This window comes from Lottia gigantea, assembly GCF_000327385.1.
Source record: "Lottia gigantea unplaced genomic scaffold LOTGIsca_125, whole genome shotgun sequence".
NCBI classification, from domain to species: domain Eukaryota; kingdom Metazoa; phylum Mollusca; class Gastropoda; family Lottiidae; genus Lottia; species Lottia gigantea.
The window spans coordinates 554,264-576,610 of NW_008707332.1; the positions used below are offsets into that span (position 1 = coordinate 554,264).

At 31.5% G+C, this 22,347-nt stretch overlaps 2 protein-coding genes across 2 annotated transcripts; both read left to right on the top strand.

Annotated features, from left to right (window-relative positions):
- The first annotated feature begins 1,448 nt into the window (after window positions 1–1,448).
- On the top strand, window positions 1,449–2,921 carry LOTGIDRAFT_224840 (hypothetical protein). Its single transcript, XM_009048614.1, has 4 exons — window positions 1,449–1,584; window positions 1,760–1,859; window positions 2,237–2,334; window positions 2,609–2,921. Exons 1-4 carry the CDS (start codon window positions 1,526–1,528, stop codon window positions 2,673–2,675), a joined length of 324 nt encoding a protein of 107 aa, XP_009046862.1. The 5' UTR covers window positions 1,449–1,525; the 3' UTR covers window positions 2,676–2,921.
- A 10,584-nt stretch (window positions 2,922–13,505) lies between these two features.
- On the top strand, window positions 13,506–15,832 carry LOTGIDRAFT_237974 (hypothetical protein). The gene is made up of 4 exons (XM_009048615.1): window positions 13,506–13,757; window positions 13,977–14,133; window positions 14,654–14,785; window positions 15,290–15,832. The coding sequence occupies exons 1-4, from the start codon at window positions 13,551–13,553 to the stop codon at window positions 15,505–15,507; spliced, it is 714 nt and encodes a 237-aa protein (XP_009046863.1). The 5' UTR covers window positions 13,506–13,550; the 3' UTR covers window positions 15,508–15,832.
- The last annotated feature ends 6,515 nt before the right edge of the window (window positions 15,833–22,347 follow it).

Consider the following 22,347-nt stretch of genomic DNA (forward strand, 5'->3'; position numbering starts at 1 on the left):
TACAAAATGTATATTTGATTATATAGTACCATAACTACTCATCAGTAACACTAGTTTTTTTATTAGTGTTACTGCAGAGCATCTAATCCAGGTAGACTAATCATTTCTTCGCTATATTCACAATAAAAGATAGGGAAGTAGGTGCCAGCTTTACGATAACAATAATAGTGTTAACATTCTCTTCTCGGTGTGTGAAAGGTGTTGAACATGACATATTCGCATTTCAGCAATTAATTTTGTATGGGAGGAGATAATAACTTCAAAATAGAACTGTGAGTCTCAGATTTTAAGATGATGGAAATGCCAACAAATGAAAAAATCTGTAATAGGAATGTGTAATCTTACAGAGAGCGTCTCTCTAAGAAACAATTTTAAGTCAAAAATATGGATCATTTGAATTTCTAATGTAAAATCTCCAAACCTTATATTTCTGTTTACCCCGAAAGACAAAATGGCATACAGTTGAAAGTTACATTTTGATTATTACTAGGCCTAATTAATTAGACTGAGGAAAATGAATGGGAGGAAAAATTCCATTCACTGTAGACAGAGTAGTTGTGTGATGAATCAGACGTTATAAACATTACCGGTACCTCATCTTCGTCATCTTTTCCTAACTCGTCTATAAAATCTTGAGTATCCATGACAAGGAAAGTAATGAGTAGATCATCAAATAATTTGACTGTAATATTACAAGGCCATTTTATTTTTAATAAAGCAGACGAAACCGGAAATGAAGGGGGAGTTATCTGTGCAGGATCTGTTCGATTTGTTATTCTAGACCGTTGAACAGCTTCAACTTAGTCCGAAAGATAGTTAAATTGATTGTAAATTTGAATAATTTGTCGATTTTCTCTTTCGAAGACTCAATAGAAACAAGTCCGAGGAACGTTCTCTGACATTTACATTTCTTTCTAAAAATCAAACATATTGGATCAATTTGTTGGAAGTTCAATCGATGATTTGTTATCTTTCTTATCGTTTCGAGAGAAGCCTCTGTGTACGTGCATTACATTGGGTTTGCCCAACATACGCGATGAATTAATCTTGCATATGTTATTTTATTAAGCAGAGGAGTCATTATTGAGACTTAATCATTGCGATTGGATTCAATGCAGAGTATTGTACTAGCCGTGCTATCCTTGTAAAATGTTCACTAATTTTAAGTTCATTTCATGCCGGTAAAAAGTTATAATATAAAACATATTAAAAGATAGTCTTTCTCAAACTGAAACCTTATCTCTCTAAAGATGAGGTCGCCAGATTATATCATAAAGCTTATTTCTATAAGTCAAAAATACAGACTGAACTAAATTAAACGGCACTTTGAAATATAAAGTTGTAACTCTACACTGGATTATGTCAGAAAATTTCGGACAACATCATACCATAGGAGTAAGCAATCGAACGCTGAACAGGTGCGTTACTTCCGGTCATTCGGTTCCTGTGTCGTGTCGACTTGATTTTCTGTACGTCTTGAAAGAAATAAAGTTAGAAAGCAGTAAAGGCTTTGTTTGTTGTCAATATGTCTGCAGAGGTGAAGAATAATGTTAACGATCCACGAAGATCTAATAAAATAACAAGGTAATTTTTGTTATTTAATTTGATAAACAGCCTGTCTTGTCACACCCGAACGGTGGCCGATAGAGAGACTCTCTCTCCTATATCACGCACATTGATCCCAGAAATCAGAATTGAGATCTTTTGTACTCAGTATTGGAATATAAGCCTTGAATTTTACTTTTGTTTATCATCTTAGGTATAAGGCTCCAGCACAAGGAGCTCCAGCAGATGATCCAACACCAGATTATATGAATTTGTTAGGAATGATATTTAGTATGTGTGGATTAATGATGAAGGTAATGAAGGAATTCTTTAAGTTATCTTAACTAGCTTAAGTACCCGGTATTTATATAATCAAAATTGGCTGTCTAAATCTGTTTTCTGAATATGGTAAGCGATAATCGCTTCTAAACCACCTTTAAAAGATGACAGATCTATATTAAATCATAGCAATAAAATTGTCTAGTTGGTTTTGATTGTTCTGTTTATAATGAAGTCCTTGTTGTTATAGCATGGTGCTTGGATGGAATTTTGACGCAGTCTGCAGAAAATAAAAAAAAATTGATAAAAGTTTAATTTGGGTTAAACTGGTTTGGATAGTTTTTAAAAACTAAAGTTCACAATTTGTTGCTGACAAATCACATTTTCATTATATTGTTGCAAATCTTTTCAGTTAAAGTGGTGTGCATGGGTGGCAGTGTACTGTTCATTCATTAGTTTTGCAAATTCAAGAACCTCTGAAGATACCAAACAAATGCTAAGTAGTTTTATGTAAGTGTTTTACATGTTGTGTACCATATCTACACTATTGATATTCATTACACGAAAGTTTTGATCCAGATAACAGAAGGAACTCCTCTCTGAAGTCTTAATATTATTTTACTCATAATTCATCATCAATGCATTGCTTGGTGGTCATAATGGAAGTCAGAGGGTAACAAGATGGCACCTAGTCTGATGTTGTTGGCCAGGGCTCTGATTGAGACAACATACACCTACATTACATTTGAAAGTAAAATTAATATGTAATTAATTTCATTTGTAGGCTATCTATATCGGCAGTTGTTATGTCCTATTTACAAAACCCACAACCAATGCAGCCACCATGGTAATCATCAATACCTATACACCATTAAATTATCATAAATCAAATGTGTTGTAAATATTTTATTCTTCCATTTTTACCAGTAAAACTGTATGGGTTGGACAATTTTAGTGAATGACTGAATGGATGTTGTGATGAAGAATCTTTGTGAAATATAATGTCCTTGTGTGGAATGAATGAATTATTATGAATTGTATATTCTCTTGTAAAATATTTTTAAACTATAGATAATAAACTGTTTTAATGTCAATTATCACATTGTTTTCACATAAATATTATGGGCTATCTCCTGGATATAGTACGGTATCCAACTTATCAATAAGAACTTGCCTGTAAGGTGAGTTTCCGCCTGGAGAATCTTTTCTTCATATTTTTTCTTTTCTTCTGCTTTCTTTGGTGGCATTATTTAAATGTTATGCCAACATTGTTTCAAATTCATACTTTCAAGGCATAGTAACAATACAATAAACAACATATGACGTCATGATATTGTCTACGGGAGATGTGCGGATTTACATTAGTCAATCATAGCGCGATACACGGTTCACGATACGATACATATCGCGATATAGGGTAATGGGATTAAAATTTTATCTTCAAAATTTCTATATATATTAATTCATAACTTTATAACTGTGATATTTCGTAATATAGTTGATAGAAGTGGTTAGCGTCCACTGTCTTATAAAAAGTTTCCAACAATTTCATACGATACGCGTAACGTGTCAGCACTATTTTACACTAATCGAATGAAGAAAATTAACAAAACGTATCAATCTAATAGATAATAAAGAATCAAACTAAATTAAGGTGTCAGTTTTTAGTGAAATGTTTCTTCTTTAATTACTCCCATCAATAGGCTAAGCCGTTTTGGCTAGACATTTTGTAGAAAGGAAAGACCATAAAGTTGGGGGTTAAGATATTCCCCCCTGCACAGACTTCAATTTAATCAATCAAGATGATCATTCTTGTTTTGGGAGTTCTCCGTAAATGGTCATTCCTTTTCGCAAATTCTTTGTACAACTGTTGTAGTCTACAAATTCTATATGTTGCCAGTTTATTCCTTCTATGTTATACTCTTGCTGTTCACAACAGGTGATAATAGCATGTGACAAACTTGCAAGCACAATTTGAGCTTGCACATAAAATATTTGGCCCGTTGAGAATTAAAAAGATGACCCTTTCAACTAGATATTCACATAAACCACAGAGTTTGCTATAACAGATAAGTACCTGGCAGTTTTTCTCTTGGGTTATAAACTTCTGGTTAATATTTTTGTAGGAATATCGTAGTGATAAACAATGACATTTGATAAATCAGGGTTTTTCGGGTTAAACGTAGGAACAAAGACTAATGAATTGCCCTCCTTCACTTTTGATTTAGCTTTTAGTTAAAAAAAAACTTTCAGAAATAACTTCGCCAATTATAACCCGAGAGTTGTAATTTTTGTTGCAAACTAAAGTTTAACATTTCCCCTATATATTTCAATGAAAAAAAGAAATTTGGATTTTTTTCAAACTTTCGAGAAATTCGACTTTGAAGTTTCACCCGAAATTTCAAGAGGAAAATCGCATATTTTTTGGTTTGGGGAAAAAGTTTGAGACCAAAAGTGCTGTAACTGGCAGAGTTTTCAAGATTGGATGCTGAAATTTGGAACACGAGAACTTCAGATGGGTGTGTACCTTCAGTGCAAATTTCAACTTTACATCTAGACTCTATAGGGAGACTGCCGACCCCCACCCCTTCACTAAAATGGCCATAACTTCGCCAACTTTGACCCGCTTATTTTAAGGTTTGTGGAAGAAATCAGAAACTAAAAGTGCTGTAACAGGCATAGTTTTCTATAGGGAGACTGCCGACCCCCACCTTTACTAAAATGGCCATAACTTCGTCAATTTTGACCCGAGATGTATAAAATATTTTTGCAAACGACAGTTTAACATGTCCTCTATCTATATCCGTCAAAAACATAAATTTGAAATATTTTACTTTTGAGAAAGTTTTGGTAAACAATCTGAAACTAAAAGTGCTGTAACTGGTCGAGTTTTGAAATTGAAATTTCGAACACAACAATTTCAGATGGGTGTGTACCTTCGGTGTAAATTTCAGCTTTCTATCTATGATAGTTTTCGAACGGCAGCCTGTCAAAGTTTTGGTTTTCACCCAACCAGTGCAACTAGACTCTATAGGTTGTGTGTGAGCCCATTTTGAAGCTTGAGTCCAATTGGCGAATGAAAATGTGGACAATCTCAATGCACCTCTATGATTGGACCCTATAATTATGCAAAATTTTCGCCTTTCCTAAAAGCCTACAAACCTTCTCACTAGATCACGACAGCTTTGCAAAAGTGGGAAAATTGTAATGCTTGTATTGGAAATTGTGGAGATACATTTACGTCGTTTTTTTGTCAAAAAGTGCATTTGTGAAGGTTTATAGAACGTTTACCGGTGGACCGTAACCTTTCTCAGTTAATACGTAAGGTGATGCCTCTGCAATGGTTAGCGGATGATCGCCAAATAATTAAGAACATTCTGCGAACCTTTGTCAAACATCGCCAATACAACAGTCAATATTTTCTGATAGGATCGGATCGGCATTAGTCGCACAAACAATCTTGGCCTTGGTCAGCAGATCCATCAATGATTATCAGCGAACATTACAGAACAGTCACCTGATATTGAATGGACTTTTGCAGAATCATCTCCTTCGCCATTTTAATGAAACTGCTCCACTCTTTCTACAATTTTGTCACTATCTTACACAATGCATCGTAAAACTATTTACATTACCCCATCGCGAACATCGCAGATTCCTAAATTATTTATGAGACTGAGGCTTGTATTGTAAAGAGGGATTGTAAGAGGTTTTCTACAAGAAATTATGTGTACTAAGGACACTTATAGCATCAATTTGCACCATTCTTAACTTCAGTAGTTCTTGCAATTCGACTAAAACTAGGTGTTTGATGACGGGACTAATCGTGAAGGGCCTTATTATGTGATCTGCTTAAAGAATATTTTGCGATTAGTGACGTCATCATACAATTATTTCTAGTGGAATTGCAGGAACCACAGACGACTGATTGAAAATGAAATGGTGTAAATGATTCTATCGGTGTCCCTAATACCCATAAGAAATTTAGATAACCTGTTTTACTATCCCACAGCTAACAGAATGGGCACTTGTTTTAAGTTTAATCAAATAATTGTGTTATCAAAAAAGCTTGATATTATGAAATAGAACTTTCATCGAGGCACTATTTAAAAACTGCTCTGAACAAAAGTTTATTAGAAGTCGCAATAAAGCGTTATTTTCCCTGAGATTATTTTCGCTGAGCCATTAAACCACCAATCCGAACGGAGTCACTGAAGTGGAAAATCTCGCTTATTGGCTGTGACAATACGAGAATTGATGAAAGTTAAGAGAACTTCCTGATCTGATTGGCAATGTTAAGAAAAGTGTTTTTTACACCTTAATTTTTTCCATTTTAGTGAAATTAAAGGTAATTTTACATGTTCATTCAAATATATATATGTCGAAATGTTTAAATGTGCTAATTTTCGGTTTGAAATAACTTTTATTCAATTAATCAACTGTGAAAAAGTAAATCACAAACTTCACGAAATTACAAAATACATAACAAGTTCGTGGACAAGCCTAGTAGACCTTAGTAAGTTAGTAGACCAGACCACAGGCCATTACACCTGCAGTACTGCACAAAAATATGCATTATGTTTGTTATGTCTGTGGTGTTTTGCTCATGCAAGTTGTCTATTTTCCAAAACAAGACAAATGTGGTTATTGTCAAGTACTAATTGATTAATTTCTAATAAAAAGGACAGCAGAGTCATAAGTAAGCAGTCCTTCGTTCAAATGCACCAAAAAAGTAAAACTGAAGTCTTTCACGAACAAATAAACACCTTTGTTTACATTTGTGCCTGTTTTGCCATTGGAAGCCTTCTAGTAAAACTGTACTGTAGTCATTTCATATATACCGGTAAAAGGAAAACAGAACACTATCTACTAGAATACCTCGGAATTGGTTTCTGGAGTAGAAAATTAAGAACTTGAACTTGTCAGGTCTTTAACATCCATAGGCATTTAAAGTTATAACAAAAGAGATTTTTTGGTTATTTCTTAGGTACCTGCACAATTTTTATTTATTAATTAATTAAACTTTCAGCTTAATTATCGTAGCCACAGACTGTGGTTGATCCTAGACATTTTTGTAATAAATCATACAAGTAGATTTAGGCTGGGGTATCGATAACCAAATTGAGATCAATAAACAATGAAAGGCCCTACCAATCAATAATCGATTAATAATTGAAATATTTTAATTGAAAAACCTTGTAAATACTAAATAAAAGACATGCCAAACTTCCATTGGTTATTTTTGTGTCATAGAATTTCATTATTGCTTTGATCGGTTATAATTTTAGATTAGTGTGGGATTTTGATTCAATCGTACACCTTATGAGCTTTGTGAAATCTGCCAATGAGTCAGCTTCTTGTCTTCATAATCAGCAGGTGCAGTTAGTATTGAGCTGTAACAATTTCCTAAGTGTATTCAATATTTCAGTCAACAATAAAAGGATTTATTGCGATAATAAATCAGATTAATTTTATTAGAAAAGGAAGTAATAATGAATAGAAATCTTCAACATTTATAACTATTCATGAAATAAGGTATATCTCACTTGAGATATAAAATATGTAAATTTTGGTTTTGTTCTATGGTGAGATAACCTGCCTTTTTGTGACTGATGTTGACTGATAAACAAATATGAAAATAACTACATACTTGATTGCCTTTTGAAGGGGAATTCCGCTTTCATTTTAAAACGTGGTGAATTATACCTGAAAATATTTCCAAAGTATGCTATTTATATCTCTGTATCTACTTGATCAAACTGAATTTGTTTTAAAAGTGTTAATTAAAAACTGAGATTACTAATTGTTTATTAAGCAGTTTGACCTACTTTCGATGATTGGCTTAATATAGGCTCATTATATTTAATTGAAATCTTTAGAAAACATAGAAATATTTCTCTACAATTAGTTTATTTTACTCTAATCCGTACAGTAGTTTTCTAACAGCTTACAAAAAGCATACTGGTAACAAAATTCAAAAGTTTTTACGTAAAGTTTGGGTGTTAAAAAATTGACTGCTTGATTTCTTTTAATTATGGGATACATTTCTATAGATTTTGGTTTATAGTTTTCACAAATTTGAGCAAAAAAATTTTACAACCTACAAAAAAAGCAGAATGTAAAAGATGCAGTAATGTGGTAATTCTGCCTTAGTGTTGGTATGACTTATTGGTGAGTCGATACATCCTGATACAACATATCACAATATGTATACCGCATTGGTGTGGTCAGGTGCTATAGGCAAACTTGATAGTACCGGTTTACACATGCATCCAAATGCATGAAATGTTCAAATTGCGTACCGTACATAAATGTACTTAAATTGACTTTCAAAGCATGCAAATGATTTACTCTAAAACTTTTGATTCCTGACAACAATGATGACTCTTGTTTTAGCTTTCATTTCAACATTGTAGTAAAAACATGGCTAATTTTCTTATAGTAGCATTTGTATTTAGTATTACATTTTAATTTAACAAACTATATTTTAGATTCTATTTATTTAGTAAACTTATAATTAGTTTATTACTAGTAGAGCTGCTTCTTAATCCACTGTTCTATTAACATTTCTATTTCTTGCTCTTGATTTATTATTTAGCTGATGTGTTTGTCTTAAAGAATAGAAATGGGAGCTGTATGCTGTAAAAAGGTTCCATCTAAATCTAAAACTAAGCTCAGTTCCCTTCCCTCTGTTGTACAGCTTAATGGCAACATTATCCAATCACCAACATTTAATGGAAACCATGCAATGCGTCCTCAACCACCGCCATTACCAGTACCGGTAAAGATAGGTATGTGGTAATTTTTCTCACCCGTCTTACCCTTTTTTTCAGCTTGTGATGGGAAACGAGTGCTGTAAGGCTGGTCCTGGACCACGAAAACCAAACCCTCCATCAGCTGGAGCTTTAAATGGTGTTGGTTCCCCATCTTCATCAATAGCTTCTCCTCGTGAAGTTAATATAGCTTTATCACCTATTCGACCTTTACCCCCTCCTCCTCCACCAGCAGGTTTGTATTTTTATTTTTTATCATCTTTTTTTTTCTCATTTTTCTCTCCTTTTTTTGCATTCTATATAACTGAAAGAAAATTAATTGAATCTTATGTTGCAGGCAATGCATTTTGTGTAAAACTTGATTAAGTTATATCACTGGCTTAAGCTACCATGTTTATTGTTGGAATAATAGTGTGACCAAAAGCTTAATACAGATATGACTTGATACTTCCTTATGTAATTAATCTCTTAGCCTATTTCTATGAATACTAACATTTTAATACCCTTGAAATTATCTTGTATTGTCTTTCATCACCCATATCAATCATCATTTCTTTTAAGCATATCTGATACTCCAGTTTGCTGTCTTGGTTTAATGAAATTTGTGTCATCATTTAGATTGATGATTTCGAATTTGCTGATTTTGCAAAGAAAGGGTTTTGAGTTATTAGGAAAAAAAATGCAACATAAAATTAAAAAACTACAGTTTTCTATAAATTTTGGTGAAACATTTTAAGAAAAAAGTTTTGATCTGATTCAACTTAGTAAGCTTACTTTTGATATCAAAATTTGGCACAAATTCAGTTATTAGGTACAATTTCGATGGGCTTGTAGCTGTGATTGAGACCAAAGTATTGATCTGGTTTTGATGATCTTTGGTGGTGCATGCACTGCTCAACTAGTTACATATTTGTTGAACAGTTTTTGAACGAATACAACAATGAAATAGATATGAATTAAATTTGACGCTATTACTAAATTATTATTTAGAAGACTGGTAAATGTATGTTATATCGCCTGGAAATCTATAAATGTGGATGGGGCAAGCCATCTTTTAAGTCTCCTTACAATGTATTTTGCAGATGTACTCAGATTCAGGGCTATGTATGACTTTGAGGGAATGAATGAAGATGATTTACCATTTAAGAAAGGCGATCGATTAGAAGTTGAAGAATCCAGGTAATTTACTATGATACAGTATGAAAATTTGAGTGAGTTTTTCGAATTCCGGCCACCCCAACGACCCAAACTGGAGACACAAAATTGGGCCTGTTGAATTTGAAGAGCTTGGATTTTACTAGAACCAAACCTTTCAGATGTGGAATTTTTGCTGACGTTAATATTATGCAATCTATATTTTTTTTTAAAATGCAACTTATTTTTTATTGTGTTTCGTGAGGTCGGGATTTGAAACTCATCTGTGAAAATTTTTATGTCAAATATTTTGCCCATTTTCTGCTTCAAACTGTTTGATATTTTTTCTAATTTTAGTCAAACTGGTGATTGGTGGGTAGCTACACATTTAAAAACTAAACAAAAAGGCTACATACCTAGTAACTATGTTTGTCAAGATGATGATTCTCCTCAAAGTCAAGAGTAAGTGTTTATATCATAATTAAAATATATCCAGTAGTCAAGACAGTTACATCACAATATCATATCATTGGTTGACATCTTATAGTAAAGTGGTGATGTAGTCTTGACCATCTTTTGTTGATTGGTCCAAAATTCGTGAATGTGGTCTAGAACTGATCTAGTCTAGGGTCAGGAAGATTCTGCATAACAAATAGGTGGTGACACTTGACAGCAGCCTCATGGCACCTGGTGCATAAGAACAGGATCAAGTGGTCCATGCACACACTTCCTGTATTTTGTTAGCAATGTGATCTAGAGCTGGGCTGATACTGGACCTGACCAGACCAAGCAGTTAATTTTGCATCGCTAGTCGAGAGAAATCTGATTTATAAACATAATTTTATGAGAGCAAGTATTTTGTAACAAAAATAATTATATTTGTCTTGAAATTAAAGTGTCATGGTATTAGTACTATCATCTATTATCTAGTTGGTGGTATGATTTTGACAGAAGAGAATCAGATAAAATGTTATTATTAGCTGGTAATCCATCAGGCACATTTCTTGTGAGAGAAGCTACAGGTTTGTATATTTATCAATTTGTCAGACTAAAGTTAAGGCAGCTTAACTATCTTCTTAATCCGTTCTTCGAGCCCGTTTATTTTTAACGCGACCAGTTAAACATAAGCTTCCTTATCCTGCACTTTTTTTGGAGTTGTCTTAAAACCAGGCTTGAATAGTTAAGCCAGCTTAGTTTGGACGTCTGAACGCACTGGCTAACACTAAGCCAGACATATAATGTCTGCGTCTTAAACAAATTCCTGCCATTATTATTGTTGCTATTATGAGCATACGTAATGATATTGTGACCTCTGACCTTCTCAATAAATTTCAAGACAATGTCAAAGCTGGCTTAACTTTTATGTGTGTCTAAACGCTCGCCAAAAAAAGTAAACCTGGTTCAAAGAAAGGTTGATAGTTAAGCTGCCTTAACTTTTGTCTTCTGAACACTACATCAGATACGCAGCCTGATAGGTGGATCATATTAAGTAAAATTTTAAAGGTTAAGAATTGGGGAAAATGAGTAGACCACTGTTTAGATGTAACCACAATTTTGTTTTACTTACGATATTAATTTATCTTACTGGGTATTGTTTTAAAGTTATTTTATTCCCAGAATTTTAATGAAAATGATATGTACTCCCTTCTCACAGGTGAATTGCAAGTCATTTATTCACATTTCATCTACAGCTCTGATATAAATTTTCATTTGGTTAAATATTTCAGATAAATCAACATTTGTGTTGTCAGTGAGAGACACTGAAAAGAATACCCGTGATCCTTGTGTAAAACACTATAGAATACGCAAAATGGATAATGGAGGATTTTTCATTAGTCCTAAACGCACCTTTAAATCAATGATTGATTTAATTGAAAATTATAAAGGTATTTACATCATCCTTCTGAAACTAAATTGGTCCAGGGTTCAATCCCAGCTTAGGTTGAGATAATACTCTCGGATTTTTCAACTCGTCAGTGATGCAGGTAAGAAGGACTGGCATGGAAAAAGCATCTAGTCGTTCGGATGTGACAATAAACGGAGGCCCTGTGTGCTACAGGCTGTGCACGTTAAAGATCCCTTGACAGTTGGAAGTCAAAAAAGAGCAGGCTAACGCCGCTGTCCTGGCAAAATTGCCCTCATTATACCCTGCATGGCGATCCATGTCTTCATTAGCCCACATGGTGCAGAAAAGTAGGACGTAAAACTCCATTCATTTCATTTCATTTTTGATCCAATCCAAAGAAAACCATTCAATGTAGAAGATGTTGACATATAAAGGCTATATCAACAAGAAATAATTGCTCAGTACATAAATTGCACAGTTATCTGAATGATAACATATGGCATGCTTTCTTGTTCTAGTCTTCAGACAGTGTGGTATATTGCTGCATATAAATGCAAATCTGAAAAATGTTGACAGAACTTATCAGCTGCTTCTTCATGATGATTGTAATATGGAGATAATATATTTTAGATAATCATGATGGTTTATGTTGTCAACTGACTGAAGCCTGTCCTAGAATAAGACCAACAGTTCAGTTTAGAGAATTAGAAGTGAATCGAGATGCTGTGAAAATCTTAGATAAATTAGGAGCTGGTTGTTTTGGGGAAGTTTTTAAAGGTAGGTGCTTCTTCTAATTGGTGAAGCCCAGGTGGCTAAGTAAGTTAGACACTTGCTCTCTAACCTGAAGATCCAGTTTTCAAAACTGGGTAGGTTGAGATAATACCTGCGGCTTTTTCAAGTCAGTTATGCAAATCAGAGGGAGTGACATGAAAAAACATCTAGTCATTGGGTTGGAACAATAAATAAAGGCCCTTGTGTTACAAAAACTCCATTCATTTCATTTCATTTTCTGATTGGTATTCGTAATGCCATTGACACAGAAACACATCTTGAAAAAAGCAAGAATATACAAATAGAACATAAGATTCCTGAAATAGAACAAAAGATTCCTGAAATAGAACATAAGATTCCTGAAATAGAACAAAAGATTCCTGAAATAGAACAAAAGATTCCTGAAATAGAACAAAAGATTCCTGAAATAGAACAAAAGATTCCTGAAATAGAACATAAGATTCCTGAAATAGAACAAAAGATTCCTGAAATAGAACAAAAGATTCCTGAAATAGAACATAAGATTCCTGAAATAGAACATAAGATTCCTGAAATAGAACATAAGATTCCTGAAATAGAACATAAGATTCCTGAAATAGAACAAAAGATTCCTGAAATTGAACATAAGATTCCTGAAATAGAACAAAAGATCCTGAAATTCCTGAAATAGAACATAAAGATTCCTGAAATAGAACATAAGATTCCTGAAATAGAACATAAGATTCCTGAAATAGAACAAAAGATTCCTGAAATTCCTGAAATAGAACATAAGATTCCTGAAATAGAACATAAGATTCCTGAAATAGAACAAAAGATTCCTGAAATACATAGAATTGGAAATGATAGCTCAAATTATAAATTATATCATTTTAAGATCATTTCTATTTACTATCTAAAATTTTGTTATAAAACTTTTATGTAAAGTATTTTTGGAATAAATATTTTTGGTTTCTACAAATAAGCTTACGCATAATTTTAATTCAATTATAATAATTAATACCCAATAACTTTTGTTGATAATACAATAATCAAAGAGTTATTGTTTTTCTTATTGGCACATGGCTCAAAGTGTATGTATTTAGATGCTGTCTTTTTTGTCTTTTTCTGGTATTTAGAACAAAAACAGAATAATTCTGATAATTTTTATAGGAAAGTTACGCAACGTTGTTGATGTTGCCGTTAAGACATTAAAAAAAGGTACAATGTCAGCTGAAGCTTTTCTTACGGAGGCAAAATTGATGCATCATCTACGACACCGTAAATTAGTGGCATTAATGGCTGTTTGTACCACAACAGAACCAATGTGGATTATAACAGAATTTATGGCTCATGGTTCATTATTGGACTATTTACGTAACGATCAAGGGAAAAGTGTTCGATTTCCCATCTTGATTGAAATGGCTTCACAGGTAAGATCTTATATATTCAGAATGTTTTATTTGTTCTAAGCTGCCCGATGTGCTGAGTTATTTCTTAACTGTAGTTTGATCAGTTGACTTTATTTTTAAGAATTTTAAGATGTAATTAGACGTCTAGTTTAATTTCAATTAATTCTTATAAAATGTTATAAAAAGATGACTGTTTATGTATTTACTTAAAATGAAAATTATGTTAAATAATTATTTCAGATTGCTGAAGGCATGGCTTATTTAGAAACAGAAAACTTTGTCCATCGTGATTTAAGGGCAGCCAATATTTTAGTAGGGGAACACTATGAAGTTAAAGTGGCTGATTTTGGGTTAGCAAGAATTTTACATGAAGAAGATATATATGAAGCAACAGAAAGTAAGCTTGAATATTTCATGTAAATGCATTGTTTTTAATATGTTTACTATTAGCAAGAACTGTACAATACAGGGATGTGATACTGGGTCCACTTTACCAAAATCTAATTAAAATCAGATGACAATTTAGTATTTTTTCGATTTCTGATATTTCTCTCCACATCTTTCTACTAGTACTAAAGGTAGTATTTTTAACCCATCAAAGCAAGTCATGTAAAACCTGTTTCATGATTAAATAAGCAATTGTGGGTTATGGAAACCTTAAATTGAGCAACATGACAGCCTCTTTGGTATAAGCTTTTTCATGATTCCTTAAAAATCTTCAATATTTCTATCCAATTTTAACTAGATTGCCGTTATCACTGGATGATATTTCTTATAAATTCCTTACTGGGACCACTGGCAATGATCATGGCTAAAATGATATCCAAACATTCCAGGGTTATAACAGATGAGTTGAATCAATTATTTTGAGTAAAGTGCTTAAAGCAATTGGTAATCTATTATCTATTTGTTTTAAGATACAAAATTCCCAATAAAATGGACAGCCCCAGAAGCAGCTCTTGATAGAAAGTTTAGTATTAAATCTGATGTCTGGTCGTTTGGTATATTATTATATGAGTTGAATACATTTGGTCGTGTTCCATACCCAGGTAAGTGATCACAGGTTGTTTTTTTAATTCTATTATGATAAAATAGAGTTATCTTCCCTTCCTATATGTGTCAAATTTCTATTTTTGGTTGAGTGTTAAGCCTCTGTATAAAATTTGCTCAGGAATCCAATAAATCCATAAAACTAAATAATTATCCATAAAACTAAAAAATTATCCATAAAACTAAATAATTATCCATAAAACTAAATAATTATCCGTAAAACTAAATAATTATCCATAAAACTAAATAATTATCTATAAAACGATTTTGAGCTTTTTTAACAATAACTTAGTTTTATGGATTTAGCAGATTATAGAGATTCTGTTGTTTAGTTATGACACAAGGCAAGTCCCAGGATGAAATTAAACTCTTCTCAGCAAAGGTTAAGAATTTAAGTTGCATGTTCATTCTAAGAGGTAGAATTCCTGGCAAATAGTGTCTTTCTAGCTTATTCTGGAGGTATTAGAACAGGTTTTGAATTTTAATTTAATTCTGATTTTTAGGTATGTCCGGTGCTGAAGTATTAAGTAGATTAGGTAAAGGATACAGAATGCCTAAACCCCATGGTCCAGTTGGTTGTACTGATGCTTATTATGATATTATGGTAAAATGTTGGAATAAAAGACCAGAAGAAAGACCAACATTTGAATCACTACACAATTTATTTGATGATTATTTTATTGCTACAGAACCAGATTATAAAGAATCAGATGCAATTTAAATTTCTTAAAGCTTCCAAAGCATTTCAAGTGATAAAAGTGCCTCTAATTTTTGCATTGAGTTGATCAAAACCTAAAATATCATGCTCAAATTTCATTAATAAATTAAAAGCCACCCTTACTCCAAATACTGGTATATCTTAATAGGCATAGTTAACTATTTTCAGAGGTCAATCAGTCCAATTTGGAAATGGGAATTGTATAGCTAAGCTAATTAGTAATAATGTTCACATCTGACTATCAATATTTACCTATAATTATCTGTATTTGAAAATAACATTATTATTTCCTGTAAAAGACCTTATTAACAATAAATATGTGATTATCATCCAGTTCTAGTTCAAATCCTAGACCAAATGAACCTCCATAAATGGTGAACTATCTGTAAAAATTTAAGTTAAAAATTTGAGGAGATATATATTTGAGATGGCTTTTTCTGATAGAACTTTATCAAAGTATTGTGCTTGATTGATTACGACTTTACCTTTTCTTCTAAACTATCACTTGTATTATAATTCTTAAGTGACATTTAGGGTAGAGATCACATTAAGTAACACAACACAATTTTTATTGTATATTACTCCTGAGTTTTATTGTACACAACAATTTATACATCAAAAATTGTGTTGGAATTTAATATCACTTACATTGGTATAAAATTAATTGTGATTTCATGACACCAATATCAAGTTCAATATAGATATATATGTTATGTGTTCTTTATAGACTCTGTTTCTGTATATTTTTATATATTTATCATTTTATAGCTCAAAAGTTTTGATGATATATTTTATACTTAATTTCTTTATCTACTTAATTTGATATCCCATTATACTCCCATCATTTCGTAATGGTTTGGTAAAAAAAATCCCTATTTATCCCAGCTCTCGACCAATCTTAGCGATATTACAATGGGGCCTCGCGATTGGTGAATTCTAATGTTCAGGAATCAAACGGACATTCAATAAAACAAGTTAGAACTGAGTTCAGAACGCATTCCATTTGTAGATGCAGACAGAATTCAAAATGGTGGAGAAAGGAATAGAATGGAAAATTTTGAATGTGACATAATCTGATTCTGATTTCAATTGAGGTCTAAATTATTACAGATGGAACCTGTTCAGAACTCATCAATCAAGCGTCACCATTGATAATAATAATAATTGAAAAAACAGATTTTTATATTTTCTGAATTTTGCTGTTTAATTTTTTTTTTTGTTTTTTTTGCTGAACCTCTGTTGAAATCTGAGTCCAAAGTTGTTCAAGACAGTTATTTGGATATTGTGTCATAGATTTAGAAGTTGGAATGTAAAATATATAGATGTTATCTTATCACATAGATAGATATAGAATTAAATATATTCTATACAGTACTTGAAAAAAATCTTAATGGTATTTGATATTTACTTTAATTTATTGATGAGATATGGTGGTCTAAATATTGGTTTTATTATTATATTTTATTATGAGTTTACACTATTTTCTGCTATTGTTGTTATACTAATGGGCAGTTATCAAGTTTGTATTGATTTGCTTGAGAACCAAATATAGGACTACATTGTTACTGATAGCTAAAAGTAAGTTCTATGTGTACATAATGTATTATTATTCAACAAAACATTCCTCTGATTTATTGCTTTAAAAGCTCAGAGAACATATCTTTATGAAAATATATCTATAAATTTTTATTAAATTATCTGTATCCCTTATAAACATTTGAGTTACAAGTTAAGGTAATCACAAATTTTCAGATTCTTGCTTTTTTCGCTGACTTCATCCTGTGATACAACTATGTTTTCATAAATGTGCCTGTATAAATGTAAATAATGCTTATACATAATACTATTATTGATATATCTAAGACAAGGTTATACAACAGTCCATGCTATGATTATTTTAATAATACAATGCCTTGTCTAAAAATTTTACTCAGATTTTTCTATGTAACATTCTTGCAAATTTTTAACTGTTCATGATACAAAATCCTGTATATCCATTTTTTTGTAAACTCATTGGCAATATTATATGCTATGCCTCCTTGGTTTAAACATCTCTAATTTTTTACTTATTTTTACGCAATTTAAATTATTTTGGTATTATTAGGAAATTTTACAGATTTTTGTTACATATAAGTCTTCATTATCCTCTTAAAGGGATTGTAAAGAGATTTTATAAATTCTCTATGTGTATCCGTGATACTGATAGTATTAATTTGTACCACTCTAATTTTCAATCAGACTTCTGTGGTTCCTAAGTGTTTGATGACGTCACTAATTGAAAAATATGCCTTATCATAGACCCTACTGATCTAATTTTATTATAACCTTTTCAATACGCAAAATAACATATCAATATTAGTTTTGATCATGTTCTAGGGTAATATTGTACAATATTTATTGACAGTCTCTCCAACTTTATATTTTAATCGTGCAACTAAATCATTACATAATCATAAAATCAAATCAAACTTCCTTTAAAAGGATTTTTATTTTTTTAAACATTTTTTATGTCAACCCATACTGTTACTTAAAGAGATTGTAAAGAAGTTTTCTAAAATAAATTGTGTATCGGGAACACTGATAACATCAATTTACAACATTCCAATTTTCAATCAGACGTCTGGTTCCTGCAATTCCACTAAAACCTAGTGTTTGATGACGTGATAAAGCATATTTACAACATCAAACACTTATTAATTGTGGAATTGCAAGAACCACTGATGTCTGATTGAAAATTGATGGTGCTCTCAGTGTCTCCAGTACACATAATTTTGTAAAAAACCTCTTTACAATCCCTTTAAAATATTATTGTAAATGAATTGATACAATTCCAATAGGGATGATTTATTTGTCCAGGTTATTAATCACTCCTAGTAGATAAACTAATCAAATTCTCTTCTTTCATAGATTCTTTAAATATCATTTGCTACAAAATTGTTCTGTTCTGTTAATTGATCAAAGGAAGAATTCTTCTCAGCACAAATATTTCTTATAAGGAAAATTGAATTATCTCAGACCTTCATAGTGTTTAATATATACACATTATAAGGTCAATGAAATTAGAAGCAGGCTTCTAAGCTTTTTATTGTAGTAAGATTCCACGTGTAAATTAATGATATTGCAGGTCAATGCATTCAGGTCAATGAGATAAAGACAGTTTGATTCTTAACATTAGAATCCATGATCTATTTTTACATGTTTTTGAGGGTGTCGTCAGTACCTTAATTACTTTAAAACTTCCAACAAAAGTAAATATATGCATATACCATTCCCTGTTTTTTGCTTATTTATTTTATAAGATTGTTATTTTTTGGATGAATAATTTTAGTATCATTCCATTTATAGAAATATATATTATTATGTAAATAAAGTATTTTTATTGCTATAGTTCATTAATATCTTCCTACAGGTTCACTGTTTACAGTAGTTTTATTCTACTCTCTCGTGACAATTTATTTCAAAACAGAGATTGAAATATACAAAAAGATGTCTGTATGATAAAAGGAAGAGATTACCAACGTATCTACTTCTGGCAAATTATTTCACAGCTAATTATGGGGGTGCACGAACATTCATCACTGACGCAATTCTTGAGTAAAATCTTAAGTGTGCTTGTGCTTCCACAACAAGATTTGGGTTGCCAACAGGATTTATAATTTCAAACCAGTTTGATATTTGTTGCCAATTGTTTTATCGTCTGCTTGACAGTGTCATCATCCAATCAAATTCATTTTCCTTTCAATTGCATGAGCCACACATGATTATCAACATAGTAGCTTTCCTTTAGTGAGCAAATCCAAAGCCAAATTTTAATAAAAATAGAAAGTTTTAAGAGGAATGTTTATTTTCGCCTACATGTCACGTGGGTAAAACAAGCAACGTATCTTCTTCTAGTATAATCTGTTATTTATCATATTATATTCTCCATCAGTCCATCAACAAACTTGATGCATATAAATAATATCCCAGATGGATTACATTAAAGATGGGTTTCCTTGTCCTTTATTGTCAAATTAATCAAACTGTTTAATTAATTGGTGTTTCTAATGAATTATTATGTAATTTTAATCATATCATTATGTTCTTATTGCATATAATTAAGAGTTTAACCAATCTTCAATGTCCATGTATGTACAGTCTGGATAAACAAAAAAAGACTTTTTGACCTTTCTTGATGGGTCACTCATTGGAATTTTGCTGGTAATTCTCTTCTAATTTAGCTATTGTGAATTAATTATGGACACGTGAGACAAACTGGTGTTTTAAAAAAGTCATTAGAACACATCTTATTCATTCACATATAGTTTAAGTATTTCCATTTTCTTAAATGAAAATAAGGGAGCCCACCTTTTAAAAAGAGAGATTGCCCTTAATTTGATCACAATTCATCTTGTGTTGAGCAAACAACTCGGAATTTACTTGGCTGTTTCTAGTCCAGGTTGCTCTGTGGAACCTTCCTATAAGCTGCATGTCAAAGTTAACCAACCCCTCCCAAGTGGGTCAGTGATAAAAAAAAACCTGACTCAAGATTTATAAATAAATCAAGAAATTTCCAGGTTGTATTTTGTGACCTGCTTTTTTTTCTATGGTTATTTACAAATTATATTTCATTAACTTTTCAATGACTTCGGTTTTTCCAAAGACGTCATGTTTGTTATATTCTGGCAATAACATTTTTTAATTCAGTTTGATCAAGAAGATACATGGATATAAATAGCATACTGTAGAAATATTTTCAGGTATTATTTACGATGTTTTTGATAAGGAAAATTTCTTCCAATAAAACTTATTTAAAAATTTCTCCATAAATTCACCTGTAGAACTGAAAAAAAAAAATTAAATAAAAAAACCAAAAACTAAAACATGCTAGAAAGGTGCTGTTTCAAACTTTCAACTAACGAACAAAGATGTCAAGACACTTCAGTGAGAATCTTATTCTTGGTTTTCTTGAACAAGGACCTTGACATTACCCTCACTTCTAAATTTCACCCCTAAGAATTTTGAATCCATTCCTAGGGATGCATAATATGTACCCAGATTGAAAAGCACTTGGCTAGCTGAAGTGTGTGCATGGCAATAAATGACCTTTAATTATTAAGTGCGAGTCAGTGATATAAATACTTAAAATAAATTTCCAGGTTGTAAATTTGTATCCTGGTGTTTTCTCTATAATTCTTTACAAATTTCATTTACATTTACATTTCAATGTCTTTGGTTTTTCCGAAGACGTCATGATTGTTATATTCTGGCAATAACATTACATTGTATTTGACATGACTTTCAAACCTAATTGTATTATGTTGATTACAGTAAACAGAATATCAATGAATTTAATTTCCCCAATACTTATTTATTCAATAATGTTTACTTATTCAATATTAAAAAATGTTCCTTTGTGAAAGTATAGAGCTTAACAGAAATATGAGGTGTTATAGTAACAAATATTGAACAGTTCCACCACAGATGTCCATTACTACGGGAGATTTAAAATTCAATGATATACAGTTGTAACTAATTTATTGATTAAATTTATGGTAAGTATTTAATTTATATCAGTTTTTGATATTTTGCTACAATTAAAATATACGAAACACAAAAAAAACGTCATATCTTGCAAATGGTACTTACATCTTCAGTTGTCAAAAGACTCATTAAAGGGACATTCTGCTTTTTTTTTGTAAGTCGAAAATTTTTGTGCTCAAATTTGTGAAAAATATACAACTGAATCTACAGAAATACCCTTAAGGGCATCTGAAAGTTTTTGCCGTTAATTTTTTAACGCCAAATTTCGTTATGAATTTTGAAGATGTTAGAAAAGTAAAATAAACGCCTATATGTCTCCCACGTATTCTAAAGGTTTCAGCTAATAATATCGAGCCATTATAAAGCTAAACACCAACACTATATCAAAACTGCTTAATTACCAATTAGTTATGGGGCAAAAACATAGTGGTTCACCACCAAAAAGATGTTTGCCTAAAATACCAACAGATAATGATACAGGTACAGTCCTAATTTTGATTATAATTGTCTAAGGAATAAATATATTCAACATTTTTATCAATTTTCCAGCTGCCCATATGAGAATGAATATAATCAACTTAAAGGGACACGTGCAATTTTGGGGGGTTGATTTTAGTCTTGAATATATATGTAAATAGTCTTTAGAAGTACTAGAATGTACGAAAACCATATAATTCCATCAAAAATACTTCAAAAATTCATAAATTTTACTCACTATTTCTAAATATGTCTTTTCTATGGAGTCTTCATTTTAAAATCCAAAGGCAGATAATTCTGGATACACTTGGACTTGAAGGCTCAAGTTTTGACAGTGAACACTATTACTGATTAGCTCAGCTGCACAAATTCCAGTTTCTGAGACTAAAGTATGACTGGTGAAAAAAATGGTCAACCTGTCCCTTTAAAGTTCATCCAGAAGTGAACAAAAAAAAAAGAAAAATCTAATTTGTTAAACATTTATACTTTTATTCATTCAATTCATTTAATATTTGTAAGACTAAAAGGATACTGAGATTGTATTTCTTTCTATATAGATACTACTCCAATATATCCAAATAGAATTATTTGTAAAGCTCTGCTTGATTTTAAAGCAATAAAGATAAATGATCTATCTTTTAAAGAAGATAATTTGTTAGCTGTTACTGAAAGGAGGTAAGTATTTAAATTTCTCCATCATGATACTAAATTGTGACAGGAAACATCATACACTGTCAACTGAATGACAATTTGTTTGGAAATCGGCTTTAATACAGTACAATGTCTATTTTCTGGTTTGTTATTTCTTTTAATTATTAATTACTGTATTAATGAAACAGATAC